Raw genomic sequence first — 18,689 nt, forward strand, 5'->3', positions numbered from 1 at the left:
TCCTGCATCCTCAGGAAATGGCCTCCCTAAGTTCCTATTCCTTATTTTATACAAGGAAAATGCTTTATATACGCCATAGCTGTAAAAGGCCTATCATTCTCTCTCACACTTCTGCCTGCCCCAGCTTGGTCGATCCCATCTCTCCCCTGAGAATATTTAATAAAATGCTTTGTTTTTTTAATGAGTAAATATGTTAACTATAAAATACTTAGAGAGACGTTAAAACTAGATAAAAATACCTATTTCCTAAGCAATTAGAGAGCCCCTACTCCCTCCCAGGGAAGTAGGCATTACTACCATTTCTGTCTTAAATTCGGAGACCCTCAGGCCTGAAGAAATTGAGTAACTTGCCTGAGGCGCAGAGCTGCTAAGTGACTGAGCTGGGATTTGGGCCTCTATCTTCCCAGTCTAGCCTGGGACACCTTTGCCTGTTATACCTCTGTTGTCTGTCCACTGTCTGCCCATCCACATGTCCTGCCTGCCCTCTTGGTACTGTTGTGGGGCCTACACCTGGACCCCAAACCAGTCACTCCAATTTGCATGATGATTTCCATGCAGACGCCTCCCCACATCTGCAGCATTTGAACAGCAGGGTTAACCTGGACTAACTCAAGGAAGCCAAGGTAGGGTTGGTGGCAGGAGAAAGAACTCAACTCAACATTTTTTTGTCTCTGCCCTCCACCCCCCTCTGTGCCCCCCCCACCTCTCACCTGCCCACCCCAGCTCTTACACTCACCCTTGCTCAGCTTCTGCCTCCTTCTGCCTTCCAGGACTGCACCAGGGTCTAGCTATGTGGCCTTCAGGGACAGAAATGTCTGCAGACTTGGCCTCCATCCTTTATCATCTGGGGGAGGGTACAATGATTACAGAATGGTTGTGGGGGTAGAGTCTCTCTCACCCTCTGGTCTTCCCATCCCAGGCCAATCCCAGGGCAGGAGCAGGGCCTGGGGAGGGACAGCATGTATCCTACCGCCTCCGAGTCATCAAGGCCCTGGTACAGCGCTACATAGAGACAGCCCAGCGGGAGTTTGAGGAGACCCGTCGGAAAGGTTAGTGGCTCACCCCCAAGCCTTCCCCATTGCATTGCAGGAATAAATACCACACCCAGGCTTGCACCCTGCAGTGTGGCTCTCCTACTCAATGATTCTCTGAGCCATTCAGATATTTACTCCACTCATTTCATTCAATCCTTCATTCCTGTGTTCATTGACTCATTCACTCTCTTACCCATTGGCTCAGTCACTTAACTCATTTTTCGTTCATTCAGTCAGTCACTAATTCACTCATTCAATCAACATTCATGGCCACATCTCCTTTGTTCCAGCCTCATCTTGGAGGGAGGGGGCAATGTGTAGAGCAGAGACACAGGGGAAGCTTTCAGTCTGGTGAGACAGAGAAACCATCTTTGTAGGCAGATAGGGCTTAGTTAGGAGAGAACCAAATTGCAATGGGAGCCCAGGGGAGATAGAGAACCTATTATTTTGAGAGGCTCACAGGAAGGTAGAAGGATAGAGGACTAGAAATTGGAGAAAGCAAAGGTGTAACTCAGACTGGGCCCTGAGGATGGGTAGATGGGAATAAGGCTGACAAGGGCAGAGACACAAATCTCTATCCATTAAAAGCTTTCCCGTCCCTGTGACTCCCGATCCCTTCTCTTGCCCACAAGACATTCCTTCTTTGTATCTTCCAAACTCATGACTACCTCAGTCCCACTCAGATTCATCTGCCCCCAGCCCGTGAGTCAGTCTCTCACTTTCTCCAGTTCTACTCCCTCAGGACCCAGAGGCACGATGTCCCTGGGGTTCTGTTGTGAGGGGAGAAGTGGTTTGGGGCAGGCTCATCTTCTGAGAGACCTCCCCATCAACACCTTCCCCCATGCCCCAGACCTGGGCAACAGACTGACGGAGCTGACCAAGACTGTGTCTCGCCTGCAAAGTGAAGTGGCTGGTGTGCGGCGGATTCTGGCAGAGGGAGGGACACCCCAACCACCCGAAGGTGCCAGCATCCTCAGTCGCTACATCACCCGAGTGCGTAACAGTTTCCAGACTGTGGGCCCCCCCATCCCTGAAACCCCCGAGCTGACAGTGTCAGGGATTGTGGGGACCCAGGTACCTTCAGAAACTGGGCTTCAGGATGCTGGAGGGGCTAGGACTCCAGCTTCTGGGGAGCCTGGCCCTTCCTCCCCAGCTCACGCGTTAGTACACAGGGAGCAAGAATCAGAGGCAGCTGGGGACCTGCCCCAGGAGGAAGATTTGGGGATCAAGAGGGGATCCTGATGCAGTGGGAGGGTCCCTCCTTCTGTTGCTAGGTAGAGCCACTTAGATGGGTGAGGGTAGGTGTAATTTACTGGAAGATTCTGCTGCTTTACTCGCCTCAATAAAGCTTCTGTTCTGAATGTCAGATGCCTCCAGAGTGTGTGAGAATCTCTGTCTCTTCAGGTTTTGAGATTCCCCTCCCCTTCGCCCCTGAAATGGACTCCTGTGGGGGAGCAGGACAGAGAGAAATGTCTTGCTCTGGGGTCCCAGGTGTCTGGGGTTTAGGCTCCTACTTTGAGTTCCTTCAGATCTTTCGTGGAAAGAATCCTGGACTGGGAGGCAGGGAGCCTGGTTTCAATACTCTTTGACCTTGAGCAAGTTGCTTCCTTCCTTGGCTTTACATTCCTCACCTGACAAATGGGCCAATGAATCCTTCTGCCCCCCTTCCTTCCTTCCTTCATGGAGGTTGTGAGGAATCGCTGGCTGTAAAAGCTTCTGGGCTTGTAAGTTCTGGTATATGACAGGGGTCTGCACAAGGGACTGTGTCTAGGAGTGATCAAGAAGTCATCCTTTCAGTCCCTCAGTCTCTGAGTCTCACAAGGCCAGAGCAGGGGAGGTGGTCTAGTCTCATGGAATAAACCAGTCAGGAAATATCATGTCACCACACTGCAATACTGTTTATTTTTATTTATTTTTTTTTTAAAGATTTTTTTTATTTATTTATTCGACAGAGATAGAGACAGCCAGCGAGAGAGGGAACACAAACGGGGAGTGGGAGAGGAAGAAGCAGGCTCATAGCAGAGGAGCCTGATGTGGGGCTCGATCCCATAACGCCGGGATCACGCCCTGAGCCGTAGGCAGACGCTTAACCGCTGTGCCACCCAGGCGCCCCTGCAATACTGTTTAATTGAGTGGCCATCGTAGTGCTACCCTTGCTTGTCCCAGGGAGTCCCTACCACATAGCAGGGCTCCCTCCACCCTGCCAGAGCCTCAGATCCCCCCACATCCTGGTTGGGAGGGAAGATGGCTGGATAGAGAGATGGCTGGGTAGGTCCCCATCCCTGGGGAAATGGCTGCGGGTCCAAAACCACGCTCCCGCTCCGAGGCCGTTCAAAGCCCCCTTCTTCAGAGGAAGATCACGAGTTCCCAGGACTCCTTAGTGGCAAAAACTGGGCATTCAGGGCCCAGCTCCTGAGAGCTGGAAGCCCCCTGGAGCCAAGAGCAGGGTCTTCCAGGAAAGCAGAGAGAAGTCCCCGTTGGAGGTGGAATCTGGCTGCCCTCCTGCTGGAGAGAAGAAAAGAAGGTGAGGGGTCAGCAGGGCTGGGGGGCATTGAAGCAGCTGAGAGAGGGGGCAGAGGGGTACTCACTTTGTACAGACACACAGGCGCGCCTCTTCTCCCCTGCGACAGACAGCACGGTGAGGCCTCCACGTGGATAGAGCCTCACAACCCCAAGCTTCCCTTCCCACCAGACCCCGGCGTGGGAATCCAGGGAACCTCAATCCAGCTTTCCCTTCTCCTAAACACTGACTTCTGACTTTTTTTTTTTTTTAAAGATTTTATTTATTTATGTGACAGAGAGACAGCCAGTGAGAGAGGGAACACAAGCAGGGGGAGTGGGAGAGAAGAAGCAGGCTCCCAGCAGAGGAGCCCGATGTGGGACTTGATCCTGGAACGCCGGGATCACGCCCTGAGCCGAAGGCAGTCGCCTAACGACTGCGCTACCCAGGCGCCCCGACTTCTGACTTTCTTTCCTCTTCCTGCCCCTGGGAAGTCTCCCCAGCCTGCCGATCCATCGCCGCTCCCGGCCTGGCCCCAGCCACTCCTCCATCTGTCCCTGTCTCGGCACTTAGGAACAGTATACATATGTCCCGTCCATGCCATTAAGCCCGGGCCTCCTGAGATCTGAAGCAGCACCCCTGTCACTCTCCTCTGCTTATCAACCTCCCGAACCAGGCTCTTTGGTCAGTTAGATTGTACAGTGGACAGACCCTTGTAAGAACATTTATAGAATCACTGGAGAATGTTCATAGATCCAGAAAACACTTCTAAGACTCTAAGAACTGGCTGAACCTGTCACAGAGAATAGAAATTCCAGCTGACTTTGAGCCCTTGACTTCCCCCATTAACCAAGTGGGTGTCGCAAAGGGGCGTCCTGGCTTATTTCCCCCGCCCTGCCGGTCCTGCTTCCCTCATGCATGGCTCACCACCCAGATAGGCGCAGTTAAAGTGGCTGCAGGTCTGATTATAGCTCCAGAGAGTCACCAGGCTCCGGGCTCCATCTTGGGAGAACCTGGTGACCAAGAAGACTTCATGTGGGGGGATCAGCACCTCACGCTCCTCCGGGAAGACAGACAAGGCCTGGATAGGGGCCCCAAAGCAGGTCCTTAGAGAGAAGAAGGTGGCATTACCAAATCTGCGGGCCACTGCCTCATCCAGGGAGCTGGAAGCAAACTGGCCCAAGCGGACAGAGTCCCCCAGTCTCTTGGGTTCAAAGTGAAGGGTGCCCACGCCTCGGAACACCACCTCGCCAGGTCCCTTGCTGCAGCCCCCACTGCCCTGCAGCAGCTGCAGGGCTCGGGTGAGGTAGAAATGCAGGGCCTTGAAGGGGAAGTGCCTCATGTAGAACTCCCGGGAGCCGCCACCTGTCCGCACCGCCTGGTTCAGCTCCCAGTACAAAGTGTTAGATGAGTTGGTATAGACCATGACGGCGATTCCGTGCTGGGCTTTGAAGCCAGGCGGCAAGGTGAGCCCCCGGCGCTTGTGCTCCCAGGCCTCCTGGGCTGCCTCCCAGGACTCCCGCAGCAGGGCATGGTGGGCCATCTCCTCCTTCAGGAGAGGGGCCGCCTTCTCTTCCATCTCCTCTGCGCAGCCCACATAAGCATCATCGAAGGTGTCTGGAGCCAGTCCCAGGGGCAGGATGGGAACAGCCTGGGCCTATGGATGTAGGAAAGGGGAGACGTTCAGAGCACTGGACAGGGGCCCTGGTGGCAGATCAGTCCAGAAACACAGTATCTCATTTCTATGACCAAATATCTTGTGTATGCAATTCGGCAAGAGCTCAAGGGCTTAAATAGCACAGCCACTGGAGTGAGACAGATATGGGTTCAAATCGTGACTTCCCCACCTACTAGCTGTGGGCTCTTGGGCAAGTCTCTTAACTTTTCTGAGCTTCTGGTTGGATACTTCCAACCTCACAGGGATATTGTGAGGACAGCATACAGATCTTCACTTCTGTACAATGTGAAGGGGCCATTTCGTCATTAGAGAAGTTCCTACCCCTGGTAGGAAGTGGGGCTAGATGACTTCCAAGCGCTGTTCTGGCTCTAAGAGTCAGGATGCAGGTGATATACAAATACACAGCCAATGTCCAATGACCTGACCTGGTCCCCATCCTTAGATTCTCTTCCCCCTTCATGCCACACACCACGACACTGTCAGCTTTGAGACTCCTGAGTCCACTCCTGCTTTAGAAGCCCATATTCTGAAACATGCGGGGGGGGGGCGTGGAGGAGGTCAAACCTTGGTCTGGGAGGGGCTGCAGGAGGGCAGCACACAGGTAGCCCAAGCCGGTTTGCCTGGGCTGAGCCTGTGGTGGCAGACAGGACGTGGGGAGGACTGATGTGAAGGTAGGAGGATCCGAAGAGGACCAATGGGTGGAGGCGGTTCTAGGAGAGAGAATGGGAACTTGGGGCTCCCTGTGGGGATAGACGTTCCTGAGAAGAAGAGGATTAAGAGGCCCGAGATCCTAGAGAAGAGTCCCTGGGAGTGATTGCAGTCAGCCCCCCAGTCTAGCTCTTCTGGGTCTGCCGCAGACCTGTTCCCTTTGTGGCGGGAGTGGGTTCTCCCAGTTACCTGCCAGAGGGCATGGAGGCCGAGGTAGCTCAGAGCCATCAGCAGAGCCGCCAGCATCCTTCCTGGGGGGCGACTCAGGAGGGCGAGGTCCAGATGAGGAGGGCACCACTGGCGATGGGATGGGAGACAGAGACCAGGGTCCTTTCCTCTGGGGTGTTGAAGGGTCTCTGTCCAGGATCCGACCCAAGCGGGTGTGGGCGGGGCCAAGGGCGGGCCTAAGGGAGTGGGCGGGGCTTTAGATTTTATTGTGTACCCCGCACAACCCCAGGGCTCCGCTCCCCAAATTCCCACTAGCCCCCATGCTCAGCGTCTTCTGCTCGGGGACCTTCTTGCGATGGTAAAGGTGGAGCCATAATTTGGCTCTGCCTGGAGAGGGGAGGGGGCGGAGAGCCACGGACCCACCTGAAGTTGCAGGGGCGACAGCGGGAAGGAACACTGACTGCTTGGGCCGGCGGGGGGCTTAAGTCCCGGCGGGTGCTGCGCCGTCCCGGGAGTCTAGCCGATCAACAAAGTCCCGCGGCTAACTATAGCCCCCGCGGCGGTAACCCGACACCTCTCTTCTGCAACAACGGACACGGGGTGGGGGAGCGGGAGTGGCGCGGAAAGGGGCCGAGGGGCGTACCACCCCTTCCCTAGGACTGCGAGCTCTTTCTCCAGAATCCGCTTTGGCTCCGAGCGAGACCAGGGTTGGGAGAGGGACTTGTGAGACTTGCCCTCTCCTTCAGGTGGGCCCCGACCTGGCCGAGCCCCAATTCTCAGACCACTAGACCCGGGAGGCCCACGAGGGTCCCGCCCACCAAGAACTCTCTGCGGGCGCACTCGCTGATTTGCATGCAATTTGCATATGGCCCACGCATTGGGGCACGCGTGATCCAGCATCTGAGCGGCACCCACCCACCTCCTTCCCTTCAGTAGGGGTGGACCAGCTCTCTGTCTCACATCCTCAGGGGCCAGCCCCGCTCCCTCCACAGACCCTCTCTCTCTGGATCTCTTAGACCCAGGTGACCCCATGTTTATAAACACTAGCCTTTCCCCTCCCTTGCTGTGGGCCTGTCTATAAATAACCTGGCTCTGAGTTTTGGATGCTCAATCAGAGGTAATGGGAGAAGGGACCAGCTGAGAAATCAGTAAGCAGCTCTGGGGACAGCTTTCTGGCTGCCTGAGCCCTGGGGGTGGGAGGGTTACTCCCAAAGTGGTCAGGGCAGTTGGGGATCCCAAATGTCAGAATTTAAGGAAGCTTCCTGCTGCTTGCTAGGGCTGAGGTGGGCATAGAAGGTTAGACTCACCTCAGGGCTTCCATTCAGGTCTGGCTCATTCATTCAGCACCATCCCCACTGCCCCTTTGCATCAAGCTGCTAGCCAAATACAGAATTTCTTTCTTCTAGAATCCTGCTTTCTCCAAAAATCCTTCCCTATAGACCAAAAAAAAAAAAAAAAAAAGACAAACTATGTGTCTGGGCTTGGAGAAGTGTGCAGAGGGAGTTGGAAAAGTGTCATCCCAAAAAACCAGAGCACTTGTTAGGCAAACACAGCTTCTAGACAAGTATTCTTGTCCCCTTGCACTGAGATGGTCCATCCCAAAGCTCACCTAGATTAGAAAATCAGTTTCTCTATTGTTTACCATTACTGTGAAAAACCACATCTTGCCTGTTTATCCTGACTGCCTCTCACGCTGGAGGACCCTGAGCACGGGCAGTTGTTGGAACAGAAGATGCAGTCTGGGATAGCCAGCCCTGCTAAAACAAGTCCCTGGGACCAGATCCACTGGGATCAGGGTTTTGTCCTCTCCCCGCATGGAAGTGCTTCTCCCATCCCCAGATGTGGAACTCCAAGAAAGGCCCCAAGAGATGGAGTCAAATTTCGTCATTGAACAGGGGCCCTGAGTGAGGCAGAAAGTCCTCCAAGATCACAGAGCAAATCAGCACCGGCCAGACCCAGGCTCCTGAATCTGGGAATTTCTCCTTGCACGTTAGGTGAGTCTCCATGTTCACATAAAAGGAACACAAAGTAAAAAGATACTGAGGACAGGAGTGCTGCACACAGGACCAAACCCACAGTTGTTCCAGGCTGTACCCTTAATGCTTCAGCCCACATTCTCTCTGGCTTCAGATGTTCCTTCCTTTATGGGAAGTGCACTGACCCAGGGCAGAAGAGGCAGAGTGTTCTCAAGCCTTCAACATCCAGAAATAGATGGGGGAGTGTCACATTTCTGAGCAGCTGTGTGGGTACAAGGGGTGGGGGGACTGATAGTATAAAGGAGAAACCTGCCTCCCCCCCTCCCCGGTGGCCATCACTGGAGACTGACACCAGCTTCCCTGGAGAAGGCCTAGGTAAGGGACACAACACCCTCCTCCTGGGTACAGGGCAGGGAAAGAACTTTTTTAAAGGGGAAATTTGGGGTATTGATGGTGGAGTTCTAGGAGTCATTAGGAACAATTTCAGGGCACCTTTTATTTTAGTCTGTTCAGGCTGCTATGAAATACCACAGACTGGAAAACCTATAAACAGCAGACATTTATTTCTCATAGTTCTGAAGGGTGAAAGTCTGAAATCAGGGTGCCAGCATGGTGGGGTGAAGGCCCTCTTTTTGGCTTATAAGTGACACCTTCTCACTATGTCCTTATGTGGTGGAAGGGGCTAGGGAGCTCTGTGGGGTCTCTTTTATGAGAACAGTAATGCCGAAGCCCTTATGAACTAATTATGTCCTGAAGGCCCCACCTTCTAAAGCCATCACAGCAGGCATAGGATTTCAACATATGAACTTTGGAGAGACACAAACATTCAGACCATAGCACCTTTGATGGAGAGGTTTAGGATACCTGGAGGGTTTGGGGACATTGGGAAATTGGGGGGTTCCTGGGGAAGGGATTTGGAGTCACATCCCCAGAAGGGAATGTTCAGTGAGGGTCTGGATGAGGAGAAACTGACAAGTGCCTTGAGCAGGATGAGAAGAAAAACAGAAGGGCAGGTAAGATATAAGGGGTTGCCCAGTGCTTCCATTTCCTCGCCTCCCATGACCACCCCATTGCTCTGGCCCCACCCCATTCCCAACACTGCCCACCGAAGTCATCAATCTACCTGCTCTGCGGGCGTCTACAGTGTTAGCTGCACCCAGGAAGCCTCTCAGACTCCCAGCAAACATTCCAGGAGACCTCATCTGTGCCTGGCTTGGGCTAAGCTCTGGGGACACAGCATGGGTCATTCTTCGTCCCTGCCCTCAAGGAACTCACAGGCCAGGAGGGGAGACAGACACATAAAGGCAGCACAGTATGATTAGGACAGTGACAGAGGAAAGCACAGGGTGACTGCAGAGCATAGAGAAATCGGAGGGCTCCCTGAAAAAGGTCACCCCTAAGCTAAATTGAAAAGTGGACAGCAGGAGAAGGGCATCCCCAGCAGACGGCAACGTGTGCAGAGCCACAGGGGCAAGCAGTGGGGCCTCACCTGTTCTCTAAGAGCTTTGTCCTGTTCTGTAGAAGCCGGGGGCGGGGCACAAGGCTGAAGAGGTCATGGAGGGCTAGGTCACGGAGCACCTCAAGTTCCAGCATGAGGAGGCCTCTGTCCTGAGGGCATGGAGGGAAGTTGTGTTTTGCTGCCTTTTTTTTTTACCTGTCTAGATGTGTTCTCATCTCTTCCCTCATGATTTTCATCTCTGCATTTTTACTCTGTATGTTGAGATTCCAGTTGGGTTTGACACAGAGCGTTTTTAAGCAGGTAAGCACCCTGACCAGCTGTTCTTCAGAAACACTGCTCTCCCTGCTCTGTGGAGGGTGGATCCACGGGGGTGACAGTGGAGATCAGGGGGAGGCAGGGCAGATGGGGCCGTGGAAGGGACAGGGAAAGGGAAGGACTTCTCAGATGGGTCCATATGGTTCTCAGCACTAGTTGCCAACTGATTTAGTGTCTGATGAATGATCAAATGTGTCTGATGAAGTGACCATCTTGGGTGACTGGGTGAATAATGCGGATGGCATATTACATGAGACTCTTCTGATAGCAAGTTAAGAGGAATCACCACAAGCTAGATGAAGCCTAAAGAGGAATTATCACAAGGATACCAGGGTACTTCAGGGGACCCAAGTGAAGAGCTTCTAGAAACCCAGGGTGCTTTGGCTTCAAGCAGCTCTCTCTTTGCTTCTCAATCCTCTTTGTCTTCTCTCCATGGGGATCTCATATCTTTTCTGACTTCAGTACATGTATTACTCAAATGTCCCATCTTGTCCCTTCTTCTAGCTCTTGGACATCTGCCCCTTGAGAGTCCACACGTGCCAAACTGAACTCACTTTCCCCTCCAAAGCTGATCGTTCATTCATTTTTATTGAGCACCTACCATGTGTTGGGATGGGCAAGATGAGCTTTTAAAGTCCACTCTGCTCCTCCTCTGTGTTGGCAACCTAGAGCATGGAAACCGGCATGTCATCCTTGGTTTTTCCTTCTGTCACATCTCCTATACCCTATCAGGCACCAACTCTAGTAAATTACACCTAGTAATTCTGGGTCCATCCTCACTGTCAGTATTGTAGGCCACACGATTCAATGTCCTCAGTCTGATTTCAGAAGCCAGACTTCCCTAACCCAAGCCTCCGAGCTCCTCCTATTGCCTTGTTTCTGCAGGGTGGAGACGGGGAAAGAAACAAGGGCCATAGAGAGGCGCAAGAGAGAGTTGGCCTAGTGAGTTTTTGCTGTATAACCATTTTGCTATGTGCCACAAAATCTCAGTGGCATGCAAAGATTTATTCTCATGCTCATGGGTCTGCGTGTTGACTACTGATTGGCTAAAGTGGGTTTGATCGGGGTCCTCTGCTTCAGGCTGCCAGTCCGCCTGAGCTGACCTCCTTTTCACTGGCTAGGCTCAAGTCTGCTCCTTATGTGGTCATTCTGGAGTCCAGGCTAAAGGAACAGTCCTGGGCCACATTCTGATGGTTTGTGACGCAAAAAGACCCTCTCTTTTCTTTTAAATTCCCCCAAAAGCAGATCCAGAGACAGGACTTGGGCGCAGTGAGCTTATTTGTAAGTTGATCCCAGAAAGTACAAGTGAAAGAGTGGCAAAGTGGGATGGAGAACAGAGGAAAGCCAAAAAAAAAAAAAAAGTGTGTTAATGAGCACACTGTGACCACTGTGGTCAACTGGGGCTTAGCCCTGCTGGGACCCTCGGTAGGAAAGGGAATCTGACTACGACCCCTCATTGGTTAAGGGTTATCCCTGGGAACATTAAGTCCCCTGCACTTTTGCGCTGCCCTGAGCAAGCTTACAGGGTGATGGAGAAAGCCTTGGACACCAAAATAATATGGAGTACCAAAAAAAATAGAGGTGGGAAGCTCAGCATGAGCTGAGGTGTCAGCATGCACAAGAACTCTCCACTGCACCTGTGGACATGCCGGGGGGTGGCGGGGGTGGGGGGAAGCAGTGCTGAAACATCAACATTTACCTCCAAGAACCAGAGGGGATTATGGAGCAGGGACGCTTAACCTGAGACTGGCGGCAGAGACACGAGCACCTGAAATTTCTGTAACACTGTGTGAGGATGTGTGTATCCATTTTCTGAGGAGAGGGTCCAGCTTTCATCAGATTCCCAAAGATAAAGAACCACTGACTGTCCTACCGTTGTAAAAGGAGGAAAACAGGAATACCTTCTAATCTGCTTATATGTGCATAGAGTATCTTTAGAAGGGTACACAGAAAATGGGAACGTTGGTCTCCTCTGGGGAGATGGGGCGAGGAATTAGTGAGAGAAAGGTGTTTCACTGTGTGCCTTTTGGACTATTTAAATTTTGAACAATGAAAATGTATTACCTTTAGAAAATTAAAACTTTAAAACAGTGAAAACTAAAGTTAAGATTGATCTTATTAGTGAGCAGAGACGTGAATTAAAAAGTAGATACCACCTGTCCCAGCTGTTAAGTGAAAGTTCAAAAGAAATCATGATAACCCGCACTCGCATAGACGCAGAGGAAAGGGCACCCTCATTCACTGTCATGGAAGGGCAGACTAGGGCCTTGCGGGGGGCAATTTGGGAATGCCAAATAAACAATTCATATCCTTTAAACATCATATAACTTCTTGATAGCTTTCCTATAAAAATATGCACACAAATAGACAAGGATTTTTTTTTTAAGATTTTATTTATTTATTTGACAGAGATAGAGACAGCCAGCGAGAGAGGGAACACAAGGGCGGAGTGGGAGAGGAAGAAGCAGGCTCATAGCGGAGGAGCCTGATGTGGGGCTCGATCCCATAAAGCCAGGATCACGCCCTGAGCCGAAGGCAGACGCTTAACCGCTGTGCCACCCAGGCGCCCCTAGACAAGGATTTCTATACATGGATGTTCGCTGAAGTACTATGTGTAATGTCAAAAATGTCAAAAAAAATTGGGAAGAAAATCTGTGTCCATCAATAGGAAAATGGTTGAACAAATTATGGTTTAACTACATTATGAAATTCCATGCTGCCCTTATAATGAATAAGGTTAGATACGTATATATGATGTAGAAGGAAGTCCTTCATATATTGTTTCCTGGAAAAAAAAGTTACAGGATATATATGTAAAAGCACGTCCCTTTTTCTTTTTGAAAAAAAAAAAAAGACAATAAAAACCAAAATCATCCTGTGTACAGAAAACTATGTGTGTATGTATATTTAAATATCAAATCATTGGGGCGCCTGGGTGGCTCAGTCTGTTAAGCATCTGCCTTCGGCTCAGGTCATGGTCTTGGGGTCCTGGATTGAGCCCCAAGCTGGGCTCCCTGCTTCTCCCTCTGCCCCCGCCCCAGTCATGTTCTCTCTCTCTCTCACTCCCTCTTTCTCTAATTAATAAAATCTTTTTAAAAAATAAATATTAAATTATTTGCACGGGCACCAAAAATGGTCCTAAAGGACACTATTGTCACAGTAACAGCAGGCACGGGTACGAGTGAGAGAGGACACGGAGAGAGAAAGAAGATGCGGGCTTGGACTCTGTGATTCATTCATACTTTCTTCTTGTCACTACAAGCGTGCATTACTTTGTAATGAAAGAAACAAAGCAGCAGCAGCACTGATTCAGAAACTGCTGGAGCTCCGCCTTCTTGGAGCCTCACTCCCCACCCCGTCCTCTCCCCACCTCCCGGACCCTGTGCCTCAGCCCCTGAGGGTCTGTCTACACCTGTGCCTGTCCTGGAAGCAGTGAAGGGCTTAGGGGAGGAGAGCCCAGTTCGCAGCAGGACTGTGGGAGAGGAGGACGGCTGGATCCTGTCCCTGGCGTACTGCCATGGCCCCAGCAGCCGGCCAGTCCTGGACTGGTTCCAGCCTCACATCCCCCACGGGGTGAAGCCCAGACCTCTTACCATGGCAGTCAAGACCTTTCACGACTGCCCATTTTTCCAGTGCTCAGACACCACAGGGTCTGCCATGCAGGACAAAATGTCTTTCACTTTTTACATCCAACACCTTTGCTCTTCTCCTTTCTGCTGCCCTAGACCCCTTTCCCACCCCAAATCTCCATCCCCAGTCTCCACTGACTGAAGCCTTATTCTTCTATTCTTCCTGCAAGACCCTGTTCAGATAACACCTCCTCCAGGAAGTCTCCCATGTTCCTTCCAGCAAGAAGGGTCCTCTCTTTCTCTTCTGAGCCTTCATTTCTTTCTTTTTTTTTTTTTAAGATTATTTATACATTTGATAGAGTGAGGGGCAGAAGGAGAAGCAGACTCCCTGCTGAGCAGGGAGCCTGATGTGGGGCTCACTCCCAGGACCCAGCTGAAGGCAGACGCTTAACCGACGTAGCCCCCCAGGTGCCCTGAGCCTTCACTTTGATGTTGTGACTCTGTGCCAAGCACTGGGAATGACACAGACTAGGTGTCTGTTAATGTTTATTAAGCTGTAGATTAATGTTCTCATTTTCTAGATGAAGAAACTGAGACCCAAAGAGAGACAGTAACTTGTCCAGGGCTACGTCCAACATGCAGACTCCTGCCATGATGTCTCTGCTGCTTGTGTGCCTGGGCCTCATGGAAGCTCATCAGGTACGGTCATCCTGCACTGTGCCCACGCCAGCAGGGAGCTGCACCACTGGCTTCCTCTGAGCTCCGGGAGGAGCAGCCGTGGGAAGAGAGACACTGAGGTTTCCAGTGGGGCTCGCCCGGCCTAAGGTCTCTGAGAGTGTGCAGCTAGTTGCTCCAACCCCCTTCCCGTGCAGATGTGTCTGGGGCCTTCAGTGTCCTCCTCTAAGCGGAGAAATTTGATGATAGGCTCCCATTGTCCTGAGGCTCACCCTCTCAGTCCTTACTGCTCCCTCTTCACCAGGCCCAAAGCCACCCCCTCACTCGACGAGAGCTCTTCTCTCAAGAAGTGCCCCTGGACATGGCCCCAGCCTCCTTTGATGACCAGTATGACGGCTGTGCAGCAGCCATGACAGCCGCTCTTCCAGATCTCAACCAAACCGAGTTCCAGGCCAACAAAGTGTATGCTGACAGCTGGGCGCTGGCAAGCAGCCAATGGCAGGAACGCCAGGCCTGGGGGCCAGAGTGGGGCCCCAGGCCTACCGAGCTGCCCCCGCCGCCCCCTGGCTTCCGCGATGAGCATGGGGTGGCCCTCCTGGCCTATACCGCCAACAACCCCCTGCACAAGCAGTTCAACGCTGCTGTGCGCGAGGCAGGCCGCTCCAGAGCCTACTACCTCCACCACTTCTCCTTCAAGACACTCCATTTCCTGCTGACCGAGGCCCTACAGCTGCTGGGCAGGGGCCAGCGTTCGCCCCAGTGCCGCCAGGTGTTCCGAGGGGTGCACGGCCTGCGCTTCCGGCCGGCGGGGCCCGGGGCCACCGTAAGGCTGGGGGGGTTTGCCTCCGCATCCCTGCAGAATGTTGCAGCCCAGCAGTTTGGGGAGGACACCTTCTTTGGCATCTGGACTTGCCTCGGGGCACCTATCAAGGGCTACTCCTTCTTCCCTGGGGAGGAGGAGGTGCTGATCCCCCCCTTCGAGACGTTCCAGGTGATCAATGCCAGCAGACCGGCGCAGGGCCCCGCCCGCATCTACCTCCGGGCCCTGGGCAAGCGCAGCACGTACAACTGCGAGTACATTAAAGGTAGGCAGGGTTCAAGCCGGGCAGCACCTGTGCACAAGACGGGCTCTCCCTCAGTCTCAGGGGACACGTACAGAAATACCACAATCAAATGAACAGTGAGGGGGACCCTGTACCTCTGTCCCTCCACCCTGTGCATCTAAGGGGAAACAACCTTCTGAGGGAGTATGCCACTTGTCCTTGGAGGTACCTAAGCCGGGAGCTGGCCACTTGCCTGCTGGGAGGCTGAAGAGCGTTTCCTGACTGAGCCAGGTGCCCATTTGAGGGCCAAACAGAACTAGTCAGGCTTTTCTTCCAGCTGGAAGCTGGAAGGCAATTAAGTTCTGGCGACAACACTGACACCCAGACCATTGTTGCCAGGTATGAGTAAGAGCCCCAAATTCAGTTTCCAAGAAGAGCACGTGTATTCAGCTGAATGGAAACCCTGTGCTGTCGTGTGGACTGGGTGGGGGTGCAGGTGGGGTGCTGAGATAGCAGTTGGGTGCTGTGCCCCAAAGTTCCAGCCCAGGCTGTCAAAGGTCATGGATACTCTTCCTGTCTACCCCCCAGGACCGGCCAGAGGTGGAATCATGAGGACAGGCCCAGGTTCTTAATCTCTGAAGGGGCTGTGGGCTGCTGGTCCTGGCTGAGTGATGCCCAGGGCCTTGGGAGGCCCACTTTGCATAATTAGAGGCAGGTTGTTGGCTAAACTGTGGACCACATTTACAATGGTTTACAATGGGAGAAGGTCCAGTGTGGCTTCCGTTCCCACCTTGAACAGCATCATGGGGGTGCATGAGTCAACAGAAGGTGAGGAAGACACGCAAAGTACATGAACCAGTGCCTCCTCGGCTGGGACAAGGCAAGGGAGAGGTGGTTACACAGGGAGGCAAAGTTACAGGCAAGGAAGTGGGAGGAGCCTCCAGAAGAGACCCTGGCTTTGAGGGCTGGCTCCCTTCTAGCTCTGCTGCTCATGGGTCAAGTCAAACGCAGGCAAAGGAGGTCTCACTAGAAGGAAGCAGAGTTAGGGGAAAACGTCCCAGCTTCTCCAAGAACAAGCCAGGGATGGACCACAGGGTTCTGTGTTCCTTCCTGTCCTGGGAGCTACTGAGACTTTGATTCTTTACTGTTCCTTCCCTACAGACAAGCAGTGCAAGTCTAGGCCCTGCCGTCTAGGTAACTCAGGTAAGAGCTGCAAGCTTCCACGGGGTTGGCCTCTTCTCCAAGATGCATATCCCTCATGAAAGGAAAACAACCCCCTATTAATCACCACCCCTGTGGGGGTGGTGAGCCTCTCTTAAGAGGACATACATGTGTGTATGGGGCAGTGGTCATGCAAGCTGACACACGTGCACCCCAGGCTGGGGATGCCCCCTCCCTCACAAGAGGCCACTGATTGGGCCCCAGAGAGGTCCCAGCTGCGTTGAGGGGATGGAGGGAAGGGCCACTCCCACAGTTCTCCCTGGGCCTTCTCCTTCAGCTGCAGAACCCACGGTCTCTATTACTGCCTTTAGGGCTCCCTTAGACCACCTTTCAAGGTCAAGGTCAGGCCCCGAGTGCTGGAGACCTGGGCTCTCATCCTAACTCTGTGACCAATCAATCCCTCTCTGGGCCTCAGTTTTCCTACCCGTATAATAAGCATATTAGACGATGATCCCCAGGTCCCTTTCAGCTGTGACTCTTCTCCCTTGAATACCTGCTGTACCCAGGCCTGCCTGGGCCTCATTTCTCCAGGTGGGAAGGAGCTTTTCCAGGGTAATCGACTGGAAGAGGCCATTCCCAGGAATGAAACTGCAGCCACTACTCCCCCTTGGGTCCCTCCTCCCTCCCCCAGGGCTCTGTGAACAGTGGGCAGGAAGAAGCCCCAGCCTGCATTTTGTTCCCACCATTCTTCATGACACAGTACCACGCAGAGTTCCAGGCATCCTCACCACAACCCAGTGATGTATGCACTGTCATCGCCCGTGTTCTACAGACGCAGAGAAGGGAAGCAACCAGCCCTACACACACAGCTAGTAAGGGGTGGGGTCCAGACAGCCAAACTCAACCACCACACGACCTGGCCCCCACTTCTCCCCAAACACCATCTCATTTTATCCTTACCATACAAGAAACTATTGGAAGGGGGGAGAACAGGGAGTATTACCCTCATTATATAATAAAGGGAGACCCAGAGACAGAAGGGACCTGCCCAAGGGGACAGAATGAGTCAGGAGCAGAGCCAGGGTCATAATCCAGATCTCCGGGCTCCAACCCGTGTGAGTGTGGGTAATGTCATCTCAAGCACTGGACAATGTTAGGACGCCCCCCCCCGCCCTGGTCCACCAGTAATCAGGGGTTGGGCGGAAGGGCAATGATGAGCATCACTAGGGCCCATTCACAGGGCTTCCCCTTGTTCATCCCACCCTGCAATGGCTCATTTGTGTCAGTAGGAGGCAAGGGCATAGACCCTCCTAGTGACCTCTGGAAGGGGACCTAGGGCTCTTTCACCTGCCTGCCGTCCTCCCTGAATTCTTGCTCTTCATCTCTGGCTCCCATCGCACCTTGTGGGTGTTTCCAGCCCATTCTGCTCGTTCCTCTTTGTCGTGTTTCTTTGTGTACCTCATTTTACCCCGAAACCTCTCTCTCTGCCTCTGTTTTTCCTGCAGCCATGGGTCAAGGCTCTGCTTCTGCAGTCTGGTCCCTCCTACTGCCGCTCTGGGTCCTTGTCGGGGGAACCTTTCCACGACCCATCCAACACTGAACGACAGCCCGCCTGCCCAACATGCTGCCTCAACCCGACATGGGGATGGCGGCCTCGTGTGTGCTCTAAGAGCAGCCAGGAGCCATGGTGACTCCTTCTGCAGGGAAATCTGGGACTTTCTCTGGCAGCTGCCAGGTTTGCTGATGGAGAATTAAGTGAGTCTGGGGACTGAGCCTTACCCAAGGCTCTAAAAGTGAGACACTGAAGGGGGTGGGGGTCTCTAGGGCAGGCAACAACTCACTTGGACTGAAGATTAAACTAGTTTGCGGGGGGTACTGGGGAGGAAAGCACTTGGCCACGGTATTTGCTGTTATTCAAATGCCTCATATGTGCACCTGGAAAGCTCCTATTCACTCTTACAGGAAGCCTTCTCTGACCTCTCCCACCTGGCTGGGTTAGGGGCCCTGCCTCTTTGTTCCCACAGGTCCCTGGGTGCTTCCCTACACCACGTGTCAGTGTTTGTCTCCCATGTCAGACTGTGAACTTCCTGAGGGCAGGGACGGGGTCTAAAGCACAGAGGTGGTCCCAGACAACATGTGGAAGTCAGAAAGGAACAAACACCTTGTGAATGGCTCATCTCTGCACTGCCCCACCTTGGACACTTTCAAGCTCTCTGAATGTCAGCGTGTGGGAATGATGTGGACTGGCTCCAGCTCCAGAGGGTAGAGATCAGGAGACACAGCAGAGACAGCATTAGGGCCTCTGCCAGGGTCTCAACTGAATGCTCAGGTGAATTCTTGTCAGCAAAGACATAATTTCTGCCCCGATCTATGCGTCCTAAGGCTCCTGTCTCTAGAGAGACA

General features: G+C 52.9%; 3 protein-coding genes across 9 annotated transcripts in view; 2 read left to right on the forward strand and 1 right to left on the reverse strand.

Annotated features, from left to right (window-relative positions):
* The window catches only part of LOC100474842 (short transient receptor potential channel 2), a 39,027-nt gene extending 36,627 nt beyond the window's left edge, over positions 1-2,400 (forward strand). The window contains exons 22-23 of the mRNA XM_034667602.1: positions 920-1,049; positions 1,885-2,400. Coding sequence (XP_034523493.1) covers positions 920-1,049; positions 1,885-2,276 — 522 coding nt within the window. The 3' untranslated portion in view covers positions 2,277-2,400. The remainder of the gene's footprint in view (positions 1-919; positions 1,050-1,884) is intronic.
* Positions 922-18,607, forward strand: ART1 (ADP-ribosyltransferase 1). 6 transcript variants are annotated; one of them, XM_034666424.1, is made up of 6 exons: positions 7,578-8,082; positions 9,727-9,823; positions 13,989-14,106; positions 14,387-15,167; positions 16,287-16,328; positions 17,792-18,607. In XM_034666424.1, the coding sequence occupies exons 3-6, from the start codon at positions 14,044-14,046 to the stop codon at positions 17,884-17,886; spliced, it is 981 nt and encodes a 326-aa protein (XP_034522315.1). In that variant the 5' UTR covers positions 7,578-8,082; positions 9,727-9,823; positions 13,989-14,043; the 3' UTR covers positions 17,887-18,607. The 6 variants fall into 6 exon arrangements, with proteins under 6 accessions (XP_034522313.1, XP_034522315.1, XP_034522316.1 ...); XM_019808745.2 differs by lacking the exon at positions 7,578-8,082 and adding an exon at positions 8,388-8,439; XM_019808746.2 differs by lacking the exon at positions 7,578-8,082 and adding an exon at positions 8,398-8,439 and having other exon boundaries at positions 9,787-9,823.
* Positions 3,153-6,611, reverse strand: ART5 (ADP-ribosyltransferase 5). 2 transcript variants are annotated; one of them, XM_011235751.3, is made up of 5 exons: positions 6,512-6,611; positions 6,110-6,324; positions 4,462-5,191; positions 3,623-3,655; positions 3,153-3,536 (listed from the first exon to the last, which is right to left on the reverse strand). In XM_011235751.3, the coding sequence occupies exons 2-5, from the start codon at positions 6,164-6,166 to the stop codon at positions 3,433-3,435; spliced, it is 924 nt and encodes a 307-aa protein (XP_011234053.1). In that variant the 5' UTR covers positions 6,167-6,324; positions 6,512-6,611; the 3' UTR covers positions 3,153-3,432. The 2 variants fall into 2 exon arrangements, with proteins under 2 accessions (XP_011234053.1, XP_019664288.1); XM_019808729.2 differs by having other exon boundaries at positions 3,153-3,539.
* Positions 18,608-18,689: the final 82 nt, after the last annotated feature.

The sequence above is a fragment of the Ailuropoda melanoleuca genome, chromosome 8 (genome assembly GCF_002007445.2).
Source record: "Ailuropoda melanoleuca isolate Jingjing chromosome 8, ASM200744v2, whole genome shotgun sequence".
In the NCBI taxonomy this organism is placed as follows: domain Eukaryota; kingdom Metazoa; phylum Chordata; class Mammalia; order Carnivora; family Ursidae; genus Ailuropoda; species Ailuropoda melanoleuca.

What these genes read in the sequence shown, in the direction of transcription:
- ART5 (XM_019808729.2), bottom strand. Translation starts at nt 6,166, where the DNA reads ATGCTGGCGGCTCTGCTGATGGCTCTGAGCTACCTCGGCCTCCATGCC. An exon ending in GCCTCCATGCCCTCTGGCAG is followed by an intron (nt 5,192 to 6,109) that starts GTAACTGGGAGA and finishes CTACATCCATAG; the next exon opens with GCCCAGGCTGTTCCCATCCT. An exon ending in CGCCTGTGTGTCTGTACAAA is followed by an intron (nt 3,540 to 3,622) that starts GTGAGTACCCCT and finishes TCTTCTCTCCAG; the next exon opens with CAGGAGGGCAGCCAGATTCC.
- ART1 (XM_034666422.1), top strand. Translation starts at nt 14,044, where the DNA reads ATGCAGACTCCTGCCATGATGTCTCTGCTGCTTGTGTGCCTGGGCCTC. An exon ending in GCCTCATGGAAGCTCATCAG is followed by an intron (nt 14,107 to 14,386) that starts GTACGGTCATCC and finishes CCTCTTCACCAG; the next exon opens with GCCCAAAGCCACCCCCTCAC. An exon ending in CTGCCGTCTAGGTAACTCAG is followed by an intron (nt 16,329 to 17,791) that starts GTAAGAGCTGCA and finishes TTTTTCCTGCAG; the next exon opens with CCATGGGTCAAGGCTCTGCT.